This window comes from Cryptomeria japonica, chromosome 9 (genome assembly GCF_030272615.1).
Source record: "Cryptomeria japonica chromosome 9, Sugi_1.0, whole genome shotgun sequence".
Taxonomy (NCBI): Eukaryota; Viridiplantae; Streptophyta; class Pinopsida; order Cupressales; family Cupressaceae; genus Cryptomeria; species Cryptomeria japonica.
Genome location: NC_081413.1, coordinates 132,398,038 through 132,412,765, shown reverse-complemented (window position 1 = coordinate 132,412,765; position 14,728 = coordinate 132,398,038). Strand labels below are relative to the sequence as shown.

General features: G+C 37.6%; 1 protein-coding gene across 1 annotated transcript in view; it reads right to left on the bottom strand.

Moving 5' to 3' along the window:
• Window positions 1-5,441: 5,441 nt before the first annotated feature.
• The window catches only part of LOC131858310 (uncharacterized), a 36,485-nt gene continuing 27,198 nt past the window's right edge, over window positions 5,442-14,728 (bottom strand). Inside the window, exon 2 of the mRNA XM_059211510.1 lies at window positions 5,442-5,909. Coding sequence (XP_059067493.1) covers window positions 5,442-5,909 — 468 coding nt within the window. The remainder of the gene's footprint in view (window positions 5,910-14,728) is intronic.

Genomic DNA, 14,728 nt, shown 5'->3' with positions numbered 1-14,728 from the left:
TAATTTAGCAATATGACCAATCTTTTTACATGCATAACAAGTTACATTATTTTTCTGAATAGCTTTCCCATAACCTATGCCGGTTTGTGTTCTGCATTTATTTGATAAATGACCAAATCTTCCACAAACATAACATCTTACATTCATTCTGCAATTTTCAGAGTTATGACCAATTTTGTTACATTTGGTGCATTGACCGGTGGGAGGATTGATGTTCTGATAATTCCTAGATCTACATTCATTTGCCCTATGACCATATTTATTATAGTTAAAGCATTTTCCATTGAATTTGTAAGTATTAGAGGGTCTTACCGGTTTGCTTTGATCCTGGGTATTTGCAGTATCGAAGCTTTCTCCAACTTCAAATCCAACTCCAGAAGTGTCACCTTTGGGTTTTTGATTCTTCAATAAGGTACCAAATTCTTCTGAGCTTTTCTTGAATTTTTCTTTGTGTTGATTTGTAGTTTCCAATTCCCTTTCCAAGATCTCTTTTTGTCTCATTAGTTCATTTGAGTCATTTTGAGTATGCATCAGATCTGTCTTCAACATGTCATTTTCATAGCTAAGTCTTGTGTTCTCATTTGCTGCATCACTTAGTCTTCTGGTCAATTCTTCTTCATTCTTCTTTCTATCCTCAATCTCTTTGCAGAATCTCATAGTCATATCCTGCATTTCATTTTTTGTTGTCAGGATCTCTTGTTTCAATTTGCTTATCATATTATTTAGTGATTCCTTTTCATCATTTTCATTTTGCAATTTTTCACAAAGTTCTCTTCTCTTGTTTCTTGTAACAGTAAGATTTTCTTGAAGTGCCTGAATAATGTCCTGAGGTACTTTTAAATCATCTTCTAGTTTGATATTTTTCAACTTCTCTGCATCATAGTTAGTAAGAGCTCCTTCAAGTTGCTTCATTAGATTTTCATCTTTACCGATGTCAAGATCTTCTTCAAGTTGTTAGGCTTCTAAAAATAGAGGACCAGGCTCTGATACCAATTGTTAGGGTTCCCACAGATACTGAGAGGGGGGGGGGTGAATCAATATCTGACCGGTAATGAAATTTTCTTAAAACTGAATATGTAGAATATAAAGTAACAGTATACCGGTATGCAAGAATTAATGCAAATAACAGAATCAAAAGCATCCACATGAAAAGAACACCATAACACAAGATGTTTAATGAGGAAACCCGGTGTGGGAAAAACCTCGGTGGGATTTGTGACCCACAATATTCACTTACTGGCCAATAAGAGAATATTACTTACAATAGGGGCCTGCACATGCAGGAAGGCCAACTGCCTAGAGCTCACTGCTCAATAAGAAGTCACATTGACTTACAATGAGGATTTACACAAATCCAATATTCTGTACTGCTCTACAATAGCATCTTCAATGCTAGATTCAGTACTGGTTCTTGCTCTATTCTTTACATATACCCTTGACCTACAATTCGCACATTAGGTCTGCCTTATAATTTATTTATTGCTTTCTATCCATATCCTACAAATGCCTACAATGATCTCTTTTATATACAAGAGTCATTTTACAATTTGCCAAGTCAGCTTACAATGATAAACAAAATATTACATATCAAAAATCCTGTCGGCCTCTGTGCCGGTATACATATTTCCTTCTGTGCCAGTGTACATCTTCTGTGCCGATGCCGATGTAGATTGATTTTGTTGATGTCGGAGCACTGTTTTGTTTGAGTAATTCTTTGCCGGTATAATGTCTTGCCAGTGCCATAGGATTGCAAGGTTGCCTGAGTAATGCTTTGCCGGTGCCATAGGATTGCAAGGTTGCCTGAGTAATGCTTTGCCGGTGCCGGTGCCATAGGATTGCAAGGTTGCCTGAGTAATGCTTTGCCGGTGCCATAGGATTGCAACGTTGCCATCAATGACAAAACCTTCAATCACACACAATGTCTCATTGGAGTGTCCATATGCCAGCACAATCTCCCCCTTTTGCATTGATTGCAACACCTGTGAAAAATGGCTAAGTGTTGAAACCTGTGAACCCTATACACTATATGAAGAATGAAAGAATCTAAGGCTACTCCTTAGATCAAAAAACAAAAAATCTATAGAAATTTGTACTCTCCATTCACATTGTACATTTTTTACCTTATCTCTCCCCCTTTGATAGCAATGTCAAAGATAGGGTGTGAAGCAAAATTCCCTATACATATATATACACACTGAATGAATAAATCTGTACATACTTGAGTACATCTGTGTAGACTTAAGAAATCCAAAATAGGTATTCCAACCTGCCTGCAATTTTTCCAAAATTGAGACAAAACAGTTCATAACATAAGCATAGAATTCTATTGCATGCAACTCAATTGGTGTCTCCTGAGTCATATTCTGAAGACATTCCATCTTATGGCACACCAAGGTGTCTAACTGGGGACACACTAGGTTTTAGATTTCACCTTCCCTTCTCTGCATCTTGTCCTTCTCCTTCTCCAGATTACCAATCTGTCCCATAAGAGTCAAAATTTGACCTTCAATATTTCTGGTTAAGTTTACTGTGGGATCATATGCCTGCAAGATCTAGATTAATTGAATTATGCAAGTATCTATCTACTTTCCTAATTCAGCAGTAAAATTTTTTAAAATTAGACAAGACTTATAGATCTTACCACCTTCTTGTAAGGCCTGATCAATTAATTTCAATTCTTCGTCTAGCTGGACCTTATCACTTTTAATCATTTACAAAAATGTTTGTATTTTGGCATCTTTGAATTTATCTATAGCCTGTCGGGTTGATGCCTTGGTTAAAGAATCAAACTGCATTGATATATGATCTACCAAGTGCTAGAGCTTACTGGATGAACTAGCATCAACATCAAGTTGCAATTTTGATACCACCTGCTCTAAGACTTTAACTGTTTTCTCAATAAGCTTCTTTTCTTCTGACTCAGATTGAGCCAACTCCTGACTAGCTTGAGCTTGAAGAGAAACAGCTGCAATCATTCTTTCAGCTGGAGACATTTAATCAAATGGCTTGTCAAAACTAATGGTCAATTGAGGAAAAGTTCCTTGGCTTTGAATTTTGGAAGTTTTAATTGCCATAAGGATTGGAGTTTTTGACGCTTTTCTTTTCCCCTTGTCCAATTTTTCTTGCTTCTCCTCTTCCTTTTTCTCTGCCTCATCTTGCTCTACTTTGCCTTTATCCTCTATGGGTGCGTTATGTGCACCAGTGTCACCACTTGGTGCACCAACCTCTATCTCAACTGATCTATCTTTTGCCTTATAAGGCTCAGCCTTTTTTTTATCCAAAACTTGTTGCTCTGCAACATCCTGTGTATCCTCCATCTTTTCTTCATCTAGCACCAGAGGGATTTCTATCTGAGTGACTGTATCTTATGAATCTACTTTCGGAGGGGAAGTCATTTGTAGCCGGTTCTCAGTGCAAAATTTATTCCATATCTCAATTGTTTCTTTTATGATTTCCTCCACTCTCCCCACCATAAGGCTATTTACTCTATGTTTTCTCTTAAATTCCTTTTTGTTTGCTTGCAAAATCAGCTTGTCAATTTATTCAATAGTGATACTAGTGCATTGATTGACTAGTTCACTTTCCTTCATTTCCTTGTCCATCTGACTTGATGATTTTCTTCTTGCATCAAGAAGACTATACAGATATTTTGGAAGATAACATTCTAATTCAATTAAGGTTTTGCTAAATACATACAAATGTAACACTATAGCTTCCTGAATCTGTCTTTTATTGCTATCATCTAGGTTTTCATAATATATAGAAATATTCTTTATAGGAGTTGAGAAATACAACACCATAGGAGCCTGAAGATCTTCTGCAAGCCGAATAACCTATTCCAAGGAGAAGCAATGAAGCAAAATCTAAAGAACATACAAAACATAGAGAATATGCTCAAAAAGAGAGAGCTCAATATTCACAAAAATATGTAATGTGATTCTTACAATGAAAAGAAAGAACTCAACCTTTAATAGGTCAAGAAACCCTAAAAAGGGAAAACCTAGGTTTGCACATAATAATTAATACAAATAATAAATTATATGCACCTAAAGTTAGCTTAAGTGTAAAAGAGATAAAGGGAACTTAAATAATTAAACAAAGAATGTTTAATTAATCAAGTAAATACCCGAATACTCTAACACCCCCCCTTAAGCTAGACTTAGGGAGAAGCTAAAACCTAGAATAGCTATTGAAAGCAATAAAGATGGGTCCCGACAACAAGGCCTGATCAGGTACCCAAATACAATGAAATCTCTATGAAACGGAGACAAAGGAGAAAACCCAGTGGGAAAAAACTCCTCTCCAAAAAAAGATAAAAGAACACCACTAAAGCATGAAGAACATGCAAACTCTGTCGAAGAATAACTGCTGATCTGAAGAACATCCACTGAACTAGAACATGACCAGGTAGAGAAGACTGTAATCTGCATGAGTGCCCTCAAATGACACTACTCGAATCAGGAGGCAAACAAGGCAAAACAACTGAAATCAAAGATACAGATGGCATGAGAAACCAAAGCCTGAAGAGCTGATCAATCGAACCACGGAAGCATTAGAACCAACATGATAAACCTCCCCATAATGCAGAAGTGGGAGAGGGATAGGAACACTAAAAAGGACAGCCAAAAACAACTGCATGACGAAGAACCAAGAACATTAAAGGTGCTGAGACACATCATCATGAGGTGAATGTCGTGGAAGGAACACTCACTTGACAAAGGAAGATGGCAAACAAAGGCAAACATCAACCCCCTCATGGCACCTGATCAACAGTGCATGTACAACAAGACACAAGATATGCAAGATTCCAAGTAAACAATGCATGATGGCACTTTATCTCAGTGCGTTTGCATAATGACAAGCTACAATGATAAGAAGACTAGAAATAGAAATGAGAATCAAAACAGAGACACCCTACTCAGAAAAGAGATCCCAGGACTTGAAACAACCACGATATCCACCAGAGTGCTAAAATTTCAAAAAAAAAAAAAAAAACTACTCAGAAAAGAGATCCCAGGATCTGAAACAACCACGATATCCACCAGAGTGCTGAAAAGCAAAAAACTGAATAAAATATGTAGGAAGAACAATATGAAAAAAAAACTCATATTTCTGGAAAGTACATAGAACACGCTTTCCAAAAATATAAAGTTTTCGAAAAACGGAGGTCAGATGCTCATTCTACGTCTCCCGGAGTGCAAAAAAGAGACCTCACTTTGACTGTAAAAAAATATAGTCAAATAGAAAAATTGGAAAAAATTACCAATACCATGAGGTCGGCCTCGGAACCAGCTTTCCGACGCCTATTCGTTCTCAAAAAAATGACTCCATATGCCCAAGATAGGGCCAAAAAACCAAACCCCCCCCTGAAAAAGCCAAAAAAGGGGGTCGGGTTGCTTGTTGGTGGTCCGGTGGCCAGTGGGTGGCACACCGGTGGCGGCCTAGTGGAGATCCGGTGGCTGAGCAGCGGATGGGTGGTGGCCTAGTGGCGGAGCAGTGGCCGGCCGGAAAAAAGGGCCGGGGAGACGGAGCGGCGGCCGGGAACTGAGCGGCGACCGGGGACGGAGCGGCGGGGGCCAAGGCGGAGGCCGCAGACTGAGCGGCGAGCTGGGGGCAACAGGTAGGCGGTGGCGAAAGGCGGCGGGCGCAGGGAGTAGTTGCACCCGAGGAGGCGGTGCTGTCGGGAAGTGGTGGCCAGGGAAGCCAGCGGCTGAGCGCGGCGGCGGGCGGAGGGGCAGCGGGGAAGCGGCAGCCGCAAGGAAGAGCAGGCGGGGCCCGGGAGCCGGCAGGAGGCCGGGAAGAACCTGTTGTGGGGGCCGGAAAGGATAGCCGGTGGGGGCCGGAGGGGCTGCTAGCGGGGGCCGCAGAGGTTGGACTGACAGGTCTGACAGGCCTGTCAGTCTGGTACCCTGCAGTACCCCCAAACCCCAAAAAAAATTTTCCCCAAATTTTTTTTTTCTTAAAAAGAAACAAACCTCCTTTTTTTTTTCACTTTTTTTTCAAAAAAAATTTTAAAAGCAAATTTCGGCCTGCATGCCGTAAAAAGGCAAAAAATATTTAAAATTTTTTTTTTTCTCAATCTGCGTGCCAGTGTCATACGACTTGGATTTGAGAAAAAATTTCACCCAGAGGCTCAGGAACCAAAATAGGTCAAATTTTATATGACCATAGGGGTTTTTGGGCCTTCTAAGCATGATGGTGAGGTCTGTTTAGGCCCAAAGTTCTTAGAAAAAAAAATCTCAAACCCTAGGTACATAAAAAATTCCTGAAACCCCAGATCTGTTTCCAAAGCAAAAAATTCTCAAAACAAGAACAGGTAGTTGCAGATCCAAGCTCTGATACCATATAGGAGTTGAGAAAATACAACACCACAGGAGCCTGAAGATCTTTTGCAAGCCGAATAACCTGTTACAAGGAGAAGCAATGAAGCAAAATCTGAAGAACATACAAAACACAGTGAATATGCTCAAAAAGAGAGAGCTCAATATTCACAAAAATATGTAATGTGATTCTTACAATGAAAAGAAAGAACTCAACCTTTAATAGGTCAAGAAACCCTAAAAAGGGAAAACCTAGGTTTGCACATAATAATTAATTATATGCACCTAAAGTTAGCTTAAGTGTAAAAGAGATAAAGGGAACTTAAATAATTAAACAAAGAATGTTTAATTAATCAACTAAATACCCGAATACTCTAACATTCTTCAAGTCTCCATCCTTGATAATTTCATCAATTAATTCTTGATCAGATAAAGGAGGAATAATATGATACTTGGTTTGAGAAATTTCCATCTTATCGGATTCAATCACTTCATCCAAGTCAGATTTAAGTCTTCGTCCTCTCTTAGGTCTATTGGATGGAACAGGTTCATATTTCACATTCTTCTCTTTCTGCCCTTTCTTTTCTTCACCAGATTGAGGCTTCCAGATTACCCTTGCAGATTCTTGTTTCTTGGGGGACTTTTGGATTTTTGCATCTGATTCTTTTTTAGATGCCACCAGAGATACTGCTACATACTCCCTTTGAGGTTTCTACCTCTGCCTCAAAAAACATTTTCCCTTAGTTGATGAGCTAGAGGTGTCTTCACTGGAACGAGAGAAGACCTTATCACCTTGGATTTAGCCTATGAAGGTTTTGGATCTTTCCTCTACTTCTTTGATTTCTCCTTAGAATCCCTTGGATCTCTTGGATCCCTAATTATTTCTCTCGGGTGACCTTCATCCACAAGGATTTCTTCCACCATCTTAGTAACTTTCCTTTTTCTCTCAAGTTTGGTGAAATTGGTGTGAAGTTCCATAGACTTCTCTTTGCATGTACCGAACCTCTCTTCCTTTGTATCAACCACAACATTCATTAGGTGTTGTGCATCTGCATCAAGTGTTCTTGCATCAACCTCATAAACCATTGGCAAAATCTATACCATTTGGGTTTCAATTGCCTCCATAAGGCATTCATCCTTGTTAACCATAAAATGATTGTCCCTTCATATTTGCTGACAATCTCCTTAGGGATTCTTACCCTCTACTTCATCTTATCTTGGAATGTTTTGAAAAATGCCCATAAAGAAGCATTCTAATTATCTCTGTTTCCAAGTCAATCAAGACCTTGTTTGATCTACTGGGCTATCGGTCTGTCAAATGCCCACTGCACTTTACCGGTTCCAGGAATTTGATTCAAAAAGTAAAGAGCCAAATAGATAACCAAAGAGCCATATTTGAAAATGCTCTTTTGTCATGCTTGATTTTCTTCAGATTAATCATGAGCTCCTCGAAAAGAACATTGCAGAGATCATAGTGTGCACCATCCTTTATCATTTGGTAAGTTGCATGAATGGCTATCCTTGACACTGCATTTAGTTGGTTAGATTGATATACTTTATACCCAATGACCATTGCAACAAACTTCGAATCATCATCTTTAATTGTGTTAATCTTCATAGATCTCCCATCAAATTCTGCACCGTTTTACTCATTAACTATAGGGTTTGTAACCTTTCAGTCTTGGCTTCACATCGGTTTGATTCAAGAATGTAACTACCTTAATCACCCCAAGTGTGATCTTGTAAGGTTGATCCAACTAGATAAACTCAAGATGAATTCTGCTCAACACATATCTCATCAATTCCTTCTCTTCGAATGATGCAAAATTCATGAACTAGGTGAAAACCTTTCTCTGTAGATGCATGAATTCGGGCTTCGGGTTACCGATTTCATTCAAATACTATCGATATATAGATCCAAAATTTCTTCTATGCCAGTTTCCTTGATTTCACAATGGATATATGGTCGTACATCATCAATATGCAGAACTCCATGTGGAATGGAAGAAAATGCACCAATGGGGTTGTCCACCATAGATTTATATGGATTTTTTTTTAATACAAGACGAGTCCTATCTTTTAATTCAACAACTAACGGCGTAGCAATAGAAGAAGAGTATTCTATTTCAAATTTTTTGAAATTTAAACTTAGATATGCACTCAAGAAATACCTTAACTTTCTGTTGGATGCCCTAACTTTCTTTTTGAAATGCTTCTAGCTCTCTGATCACTTGAAAATATTGATCTCCTTGCTCTTCAGCTCAAAAACACTATTCACAAAGTGAAAAATGACTCTCGTATTTGCCCTTTTAACCTCACAAACCCTAATTTTATTTTGAATTAAATGCACATCAGATATCCAACTAGATGCCTTTTTTAGCTACCGAAGTCCAAAATTTGCCATTAGAGTTCTGGGTGTCAAGTGAAATTCAATTTCTGCCATCTGTAATCCATCGACTACAGATCTTTCCTGGGGATACTGCAAAATTTTCATGAATTTGCCTCCCCCTAAGGCTAAAATCCCTAGTTACCGAATAAGAGTTTTGCACCGGATACAAGTACAGATCCACCATCTGCTTTAGATTCATCTTTTCTCACTCACATCTTCTCATGTTTGGCTCTGATCTCTTCCATTTTAGCCTTTCCTTTTTCATCTGATTTGTTCTTGTCGACCAAAGAATTGTTCTTTCTTCTGCAATACTTTACAATATGATCAGTTTAGTTACATGCACAACAAACACCATTATTCTGCATAGGTCTGAAGTTCATTTGTTTTTGTCTTGTCCTGCACTGATTAGAGACATGTCCAAACATCCCACAAGCATAACATCTTTTATTTTGGATATTATTCATTACTGCTCTACACATATTTGACTTGTGTCCAAAATTATTGGATATGAAACACTGACCGGTAAAGGTAGGAACATTATTCATGTTGTTGATTAAATTATTCATCCTACTTTTGCATTGATTCACCATATGACCAAATTTATTGCAAGTAAAGAATCTACCATTGAATTTGTGATCATTAGGTTGTCTTAATAGAGGATTCTTTCTCTTCTTTTGATAAAGTTTTTCATTGCCTTGTCCAGATTCACCTTTCTCATATCCTAGACCTCACATGTCCTTTCCATGTCTCTAACTTTCCAGCATCTCATCAAGTCTTGCTAAGATAGCTTTGAATTTGTCTTTGTATTCATTGGCAGTAGCAAGTTCATCCTTTAAAGTAGCAACCTATCTTTCAAGTTCTTGATTGTTATTCCTTTTGGGACTCATTAAATTTGAGTCAAGTTTTGAGCCCCATTTCAAAAAATTTCTATTGCACTTTTAGAAAGGCACCTAATCTCATTCAGATGGCCTAGTTAGATAGGGGGTAAAATGGAGCAAGTTGATTTTCAAAGGGTAAGACTTGGGAAGTGTGTCCTACACCTTTCATTTAGCTAATGAAGTGTTCTGCAACTTTCATATTTTAGTTTGGATCAGATTATCAAGTACCCATTGTAGACACTTAAAAATAATTATTTTAATTATTTTTAATTCCTCGCATAATTAATTAATTAATTATGTTAATTCAAATTCCTCTCAATATTAATTAAATATAATTAATATTGTCACTATAGCATATAATAAATCAATCCCTTTCTTTATTCTTCTAAAAAAATAAAATCCTCACAAATCTTCCTCTAAGCTAATTAATTTCAATTAATTAGTTAACCTATATGATTCCTACAAATCATCTTCTTAATTCATTCTTCTAGAAACTCCCTAAACTCACTTAACATTATTCTTCTAATTTTTTATTTCCTCCACTCATTCTCTCTCCTAGTCAAATTCTCTCACAAATATTAATCCCACCTAACATTTCCTCTAATCCCCCTCCTAATGACTCGTTAATGGTTAATCATTATGATTAGTCACGAAGTCAACTCTTTGTCCTTTTCATCCAGCCACTAGCTTTAAATGCTCTTTTCCTAGGTGAATGTAAGATTTTTGAAATCACACATTCCTCTAGGCATCCCCTCTCCCAAGGAATTTTTAATTCCTTTTTATTCCTCCAATCTCCATGATATCCTTTTTTGGAAAATTTTTAATTCCTCCAATGCATCTTGTGGAGTGTGGAGATACGAAATGCCTTTAAGGCATATTTCTTGGTCTCCACACCCTCTCTTGGAGCTTGTGTGAGCTTACAAGTAAATCTTAGCCCTTCATCTCGAATTCATCCTAGCCATTCATTTTCCTCTCCTCTTCCTATAAAATAGGGCTCCATCCCTTCATTCTAGACATCTTGAAATCCAGTAAGTTTATGTTGTCCTTTTGAGCCCAGAAAATCATCTTGGCAACTTGATCATCTCATCCTTATCATTTTTCAAATCCATTCCATTTTTGCACAACATTGGAGAGCCATCCACATCCAGCAATCAAAGGAGCACATCAAGTGGAGCATTATCAAGGGGCACCTTCACTTCATCAAGCTCAATCCGAAGGAGAAGGTAAAATAGCAAGGTGAAATGGTCTTTTAATGATATTTTAGCATTCTGCATGTTTATTTCGTTATGTTTTGATCAGTTTACCTTTCAAATCTGTTTTCCCCTCTTCATTTTGGCACGCCCGATGGGACCCACGTCCCTAGGAACTAATGTTGTTGTGTTTTTAGGTTTTTGTGAGTTGTGAGACGCAGGTTCCAAAATAGTGTGACTACAGAAAAATATATATATATATATATCTTTTTTGCAGGTTCTAGAATCGTGGCTCTGCATTTCTGCGCGACAGCTACTCCTTATTCTGTTCTATTTCTATTTTTTTTTTATGTTTCTATTTCTATTGCAGCACGACAGCTCTGTTATCTGATTTGTTATTTGATTTGTTGTCTGCTCTGTTTTAGTATAATCTGTGTAAAAGTAGGAGAGTATGCTCTTGTCTATATAGACAATCAGAAATCCAGACCTTTCACTTTTCTATTCTGTTTAGCACGACTGTATGCTCTGACCGTAGGAAAGTGTGAAAATAGGAGAGTATGCTTTTGTCTATCTAGACAATTAGAAATCCAGACCTTTGACACTTTTCTATCTATGTAGTGCTATTGTCTGCTCTGTTAATCTGTCTGAAAATTTTAGGTGCTAACTGTAGTCTGCATTTAATTTATTTATTTCTTGTTATCTGCTCTGTTTAAATATAATTTGTCTGCTTGCAGGAAAGTGTGAAAGTAGGAGAGTATGCTCTTATGTATCTAGACAATCATAAATCCAAACCTTTGACATTTTTATTTTATTATGTTTAGTGCGACTGTTTGCTCTGTTAAATCTAGGGTTTCTGTTTTGTTAAATTTAGGGTTTCTGTTCTGTTAAATTTAGGGTTTCTTTTCCGTTAAATCTAAGTAATTTTTTTTCTTTTTTTTCGCCATATCTTCTTTGTCTTGACTCCATTTTCCTCCAAACTTCACCAGATTCTCCGCATTGCTATTTTCCACATTTTCTTCCTTGGGGGCCTTATCTCAAAAATCCACTTTTTGAAGCCCAAAATCCCATATTCCTCTATTTTTAGGGTTTGCCATAACTTTTTCCCCTTTTATCCAATCACCTCCAAATTTTTTCCATATTATCCATCTCCAACTTTTGCTTCTTTGTCCCTCTTGGACAAATTTTCCCATTCCTTCATCTTTCCTTCAAAATCCTCATTTTACGCTTGCCTATCCCTTGGAAAGTGACAAAAACCTAGTCAAACTCCATTTACCCATCAAAACTTCCTTCAAATCCACATTTATCATTAGTAAAAAAGTTTTTATTCATGTTTTTCTATTCATTCCCAAAAAATTAAAAAAATTAATATTTTTGTCATTTTGTTGCCTTTTTGCAGGACGCTTGTTGAAGACTCTATTTTTCAAACTACTAATCAAGTTGTTTTGTAGGATGCTTTTTGAAGACTCTATTTTTCAAACTACTAATCAAGTTGTTTTGGAGGACATTTTTTGAAGACTCTATTTTTCAAACTACTAATCAAGTGGTTTTGCAGGTTGCCTAGCTGATTCAACCAAATATTGTGCATTTATTTAAATTAGGCACCTAGATATTAATTAAAATGGAATGAATCATTGTCTTATGTGTCTTTAAGAAAAGCATAAAGGTAGGAAAGTATGCTCTCATCTTACTAGACAATCAGAAATCTAGACCCTCCAACCTTTTCTTGTTTGATTGTGTGTTTACTTCTAGCGGGCCTGCCCTCCCAACTTGATCTTTGAGAAGGTAAGAGGGGAACGACCCAAGTGAGTACACCCAGACCTGGGGTTCCCAACTCACTATAATAAATAGGCCATTGACTACGAAAGGGTTAATGGTTGGGGCTATATGAGAGTTCACTCTCACATTGGGTGCTTTGTAGGATCCTAGAGATCTCAATCATGCTTGTGTGACTACTAAGTTCTTGGTGCTTTGCTGGGCTATAGGCCTCAATTGCGCTTGCAAAACTTCGAAGGGTAGCTCCTAACGGGAAGACTTACTAAACACCTTGTTCATAGTGGCCAAAAATCTTCTAGTCATTGGTGCAAGAGGTTGGACCTCTGAAGCGGCCCATATTCTTACGGCCCTTAGTAGAGACACAAAGTTCTCCATGAGGAGTTTTCATGGGAATTGATACTTGGTTTCCCCAAGAAGTGAGTGCCGTGGAGGGGAGCTAGTGGGGTCAAGCATCTAAGTGTCTACTCTGGGTAAGCGTAGATGGGAAACCAATTGGGATCCAATGACTATTGTCCTTGCCAGCCTTAAGAATGTTGTATATGAGCATGAGTGTCTTTGAGATAATATGCATTTTATCATTGTGTTTTCTTTGTTTGATACATACTTGCCAAGAGTAGACTAAAAACATATCACTATCCCCAAACACTTTGCAAAAATATTTGTCAAGACACAAACAAATTGTCCAAGTCATTACCCACACCAAGTCCAAAATTGCGTCAAAACTCCATCCGTCCCATTTTTCATAAGCCTAAGAGAGAAGCTAAGAGTTTATCCTCTACGTCAACTTTCAAGTTTGTCCTTTGAAACACCTACTATTGTCCAAATCAAGGTGGTCATATCCCTTCATACAACTTGCCATTTAAATAGATCCTTCATATTCATGCCAAAGACAACCTAGTCATCAAGTCTTCTTCTAAACCATCACTACCATACCTTCTTCATCAATCATCCTCAAATTTCTTAAGTCCTTTCATCCTCAAATTTCTTAAATCCTTTCATCACAAATTTCTTAAATCCTTTCTTTCATCACAAATTTCTCAAGTCCTTTCATCCTCAAATTTCTTAAATACTTTCATCACACAAATTTCTTAAATCCTTTCATCCTCAAATTTCTTAAGTCCTTTCATCACAAATTTCTCAAGTCCCTTTATCACAAATTTCTTAAGTCTTTTCATCCTCAAATTTCTTAAATCTTTTCATCCTCAAATTTCTTAAGTCCTTTCATCACAAATTTCTTTTAAGTCTTTTCATCCTCAAATTTCTTAAGTCCTTTCATCCTCAAATTTCTTAAATCCTTTCATCACAAATTTCTAAGTCTTTTCATCACAAATATCGTGTATGGTCACAACTCAATCCCAAAAAAAAGATGACTGATCAATAATATGGCATGCCAGACATTGGTTTCCTATATGAAGATCCCACACAAGATCATATACAAAGTGGGCAACCAAGCGATCAAGATCAAAGCCAAAATCTTGACATGGTTAACCAAGATGAACTTTGTCCGGAAGTGCAAACTTTTCTAGCGGATTCTTATAACCAACAGATGATGGAAAAGTTTATTAAACATAATCCTACTGCACTTTTAAAAACTCTTATTGAACATGGAGCTCAACTTCCGCCTGAATTTAATAGATCCGCTCTCACCTAACAATCACAAGGAGACCTCGCTCCCACACAAAGTGCTGCACCTACCATTCAAACTCAATCAATTGCAGCCCCATCAATCATCCAAGCTCAATCAATGCCACCCACGGTACCTCCCACCGTGGTCTCCATCCCACCTTCTTTCTCCTTACCATCCATACCACTATCAAATCCGATCTGATCTATTCTCCAACAAACTTCTATACCACCTCCTTCCATTCAACCACACATTTCTATTCCACAAACTTCCCTTCCTCCCAACAATGTTGCAAATTTTATCTGGGCCGTATTCAATCCCGTCACAACAGCTTGCGGACCACAACCAACTATCACTCAAATCCCAACGACATCGGTCATCACATCCCATGTTCCCACCTCCTCATCATATCAATATATTGGTGGTGGTGCACCTTCTTTGGTTCATCCAATTCTTGGGGCGAATACAATTCATCAATATCAAAGTCCACAACAAGACCTCATCAAGGAAATTCAAGACATGAAGAATATCATCAAGGACATGAAAGGAAAGAC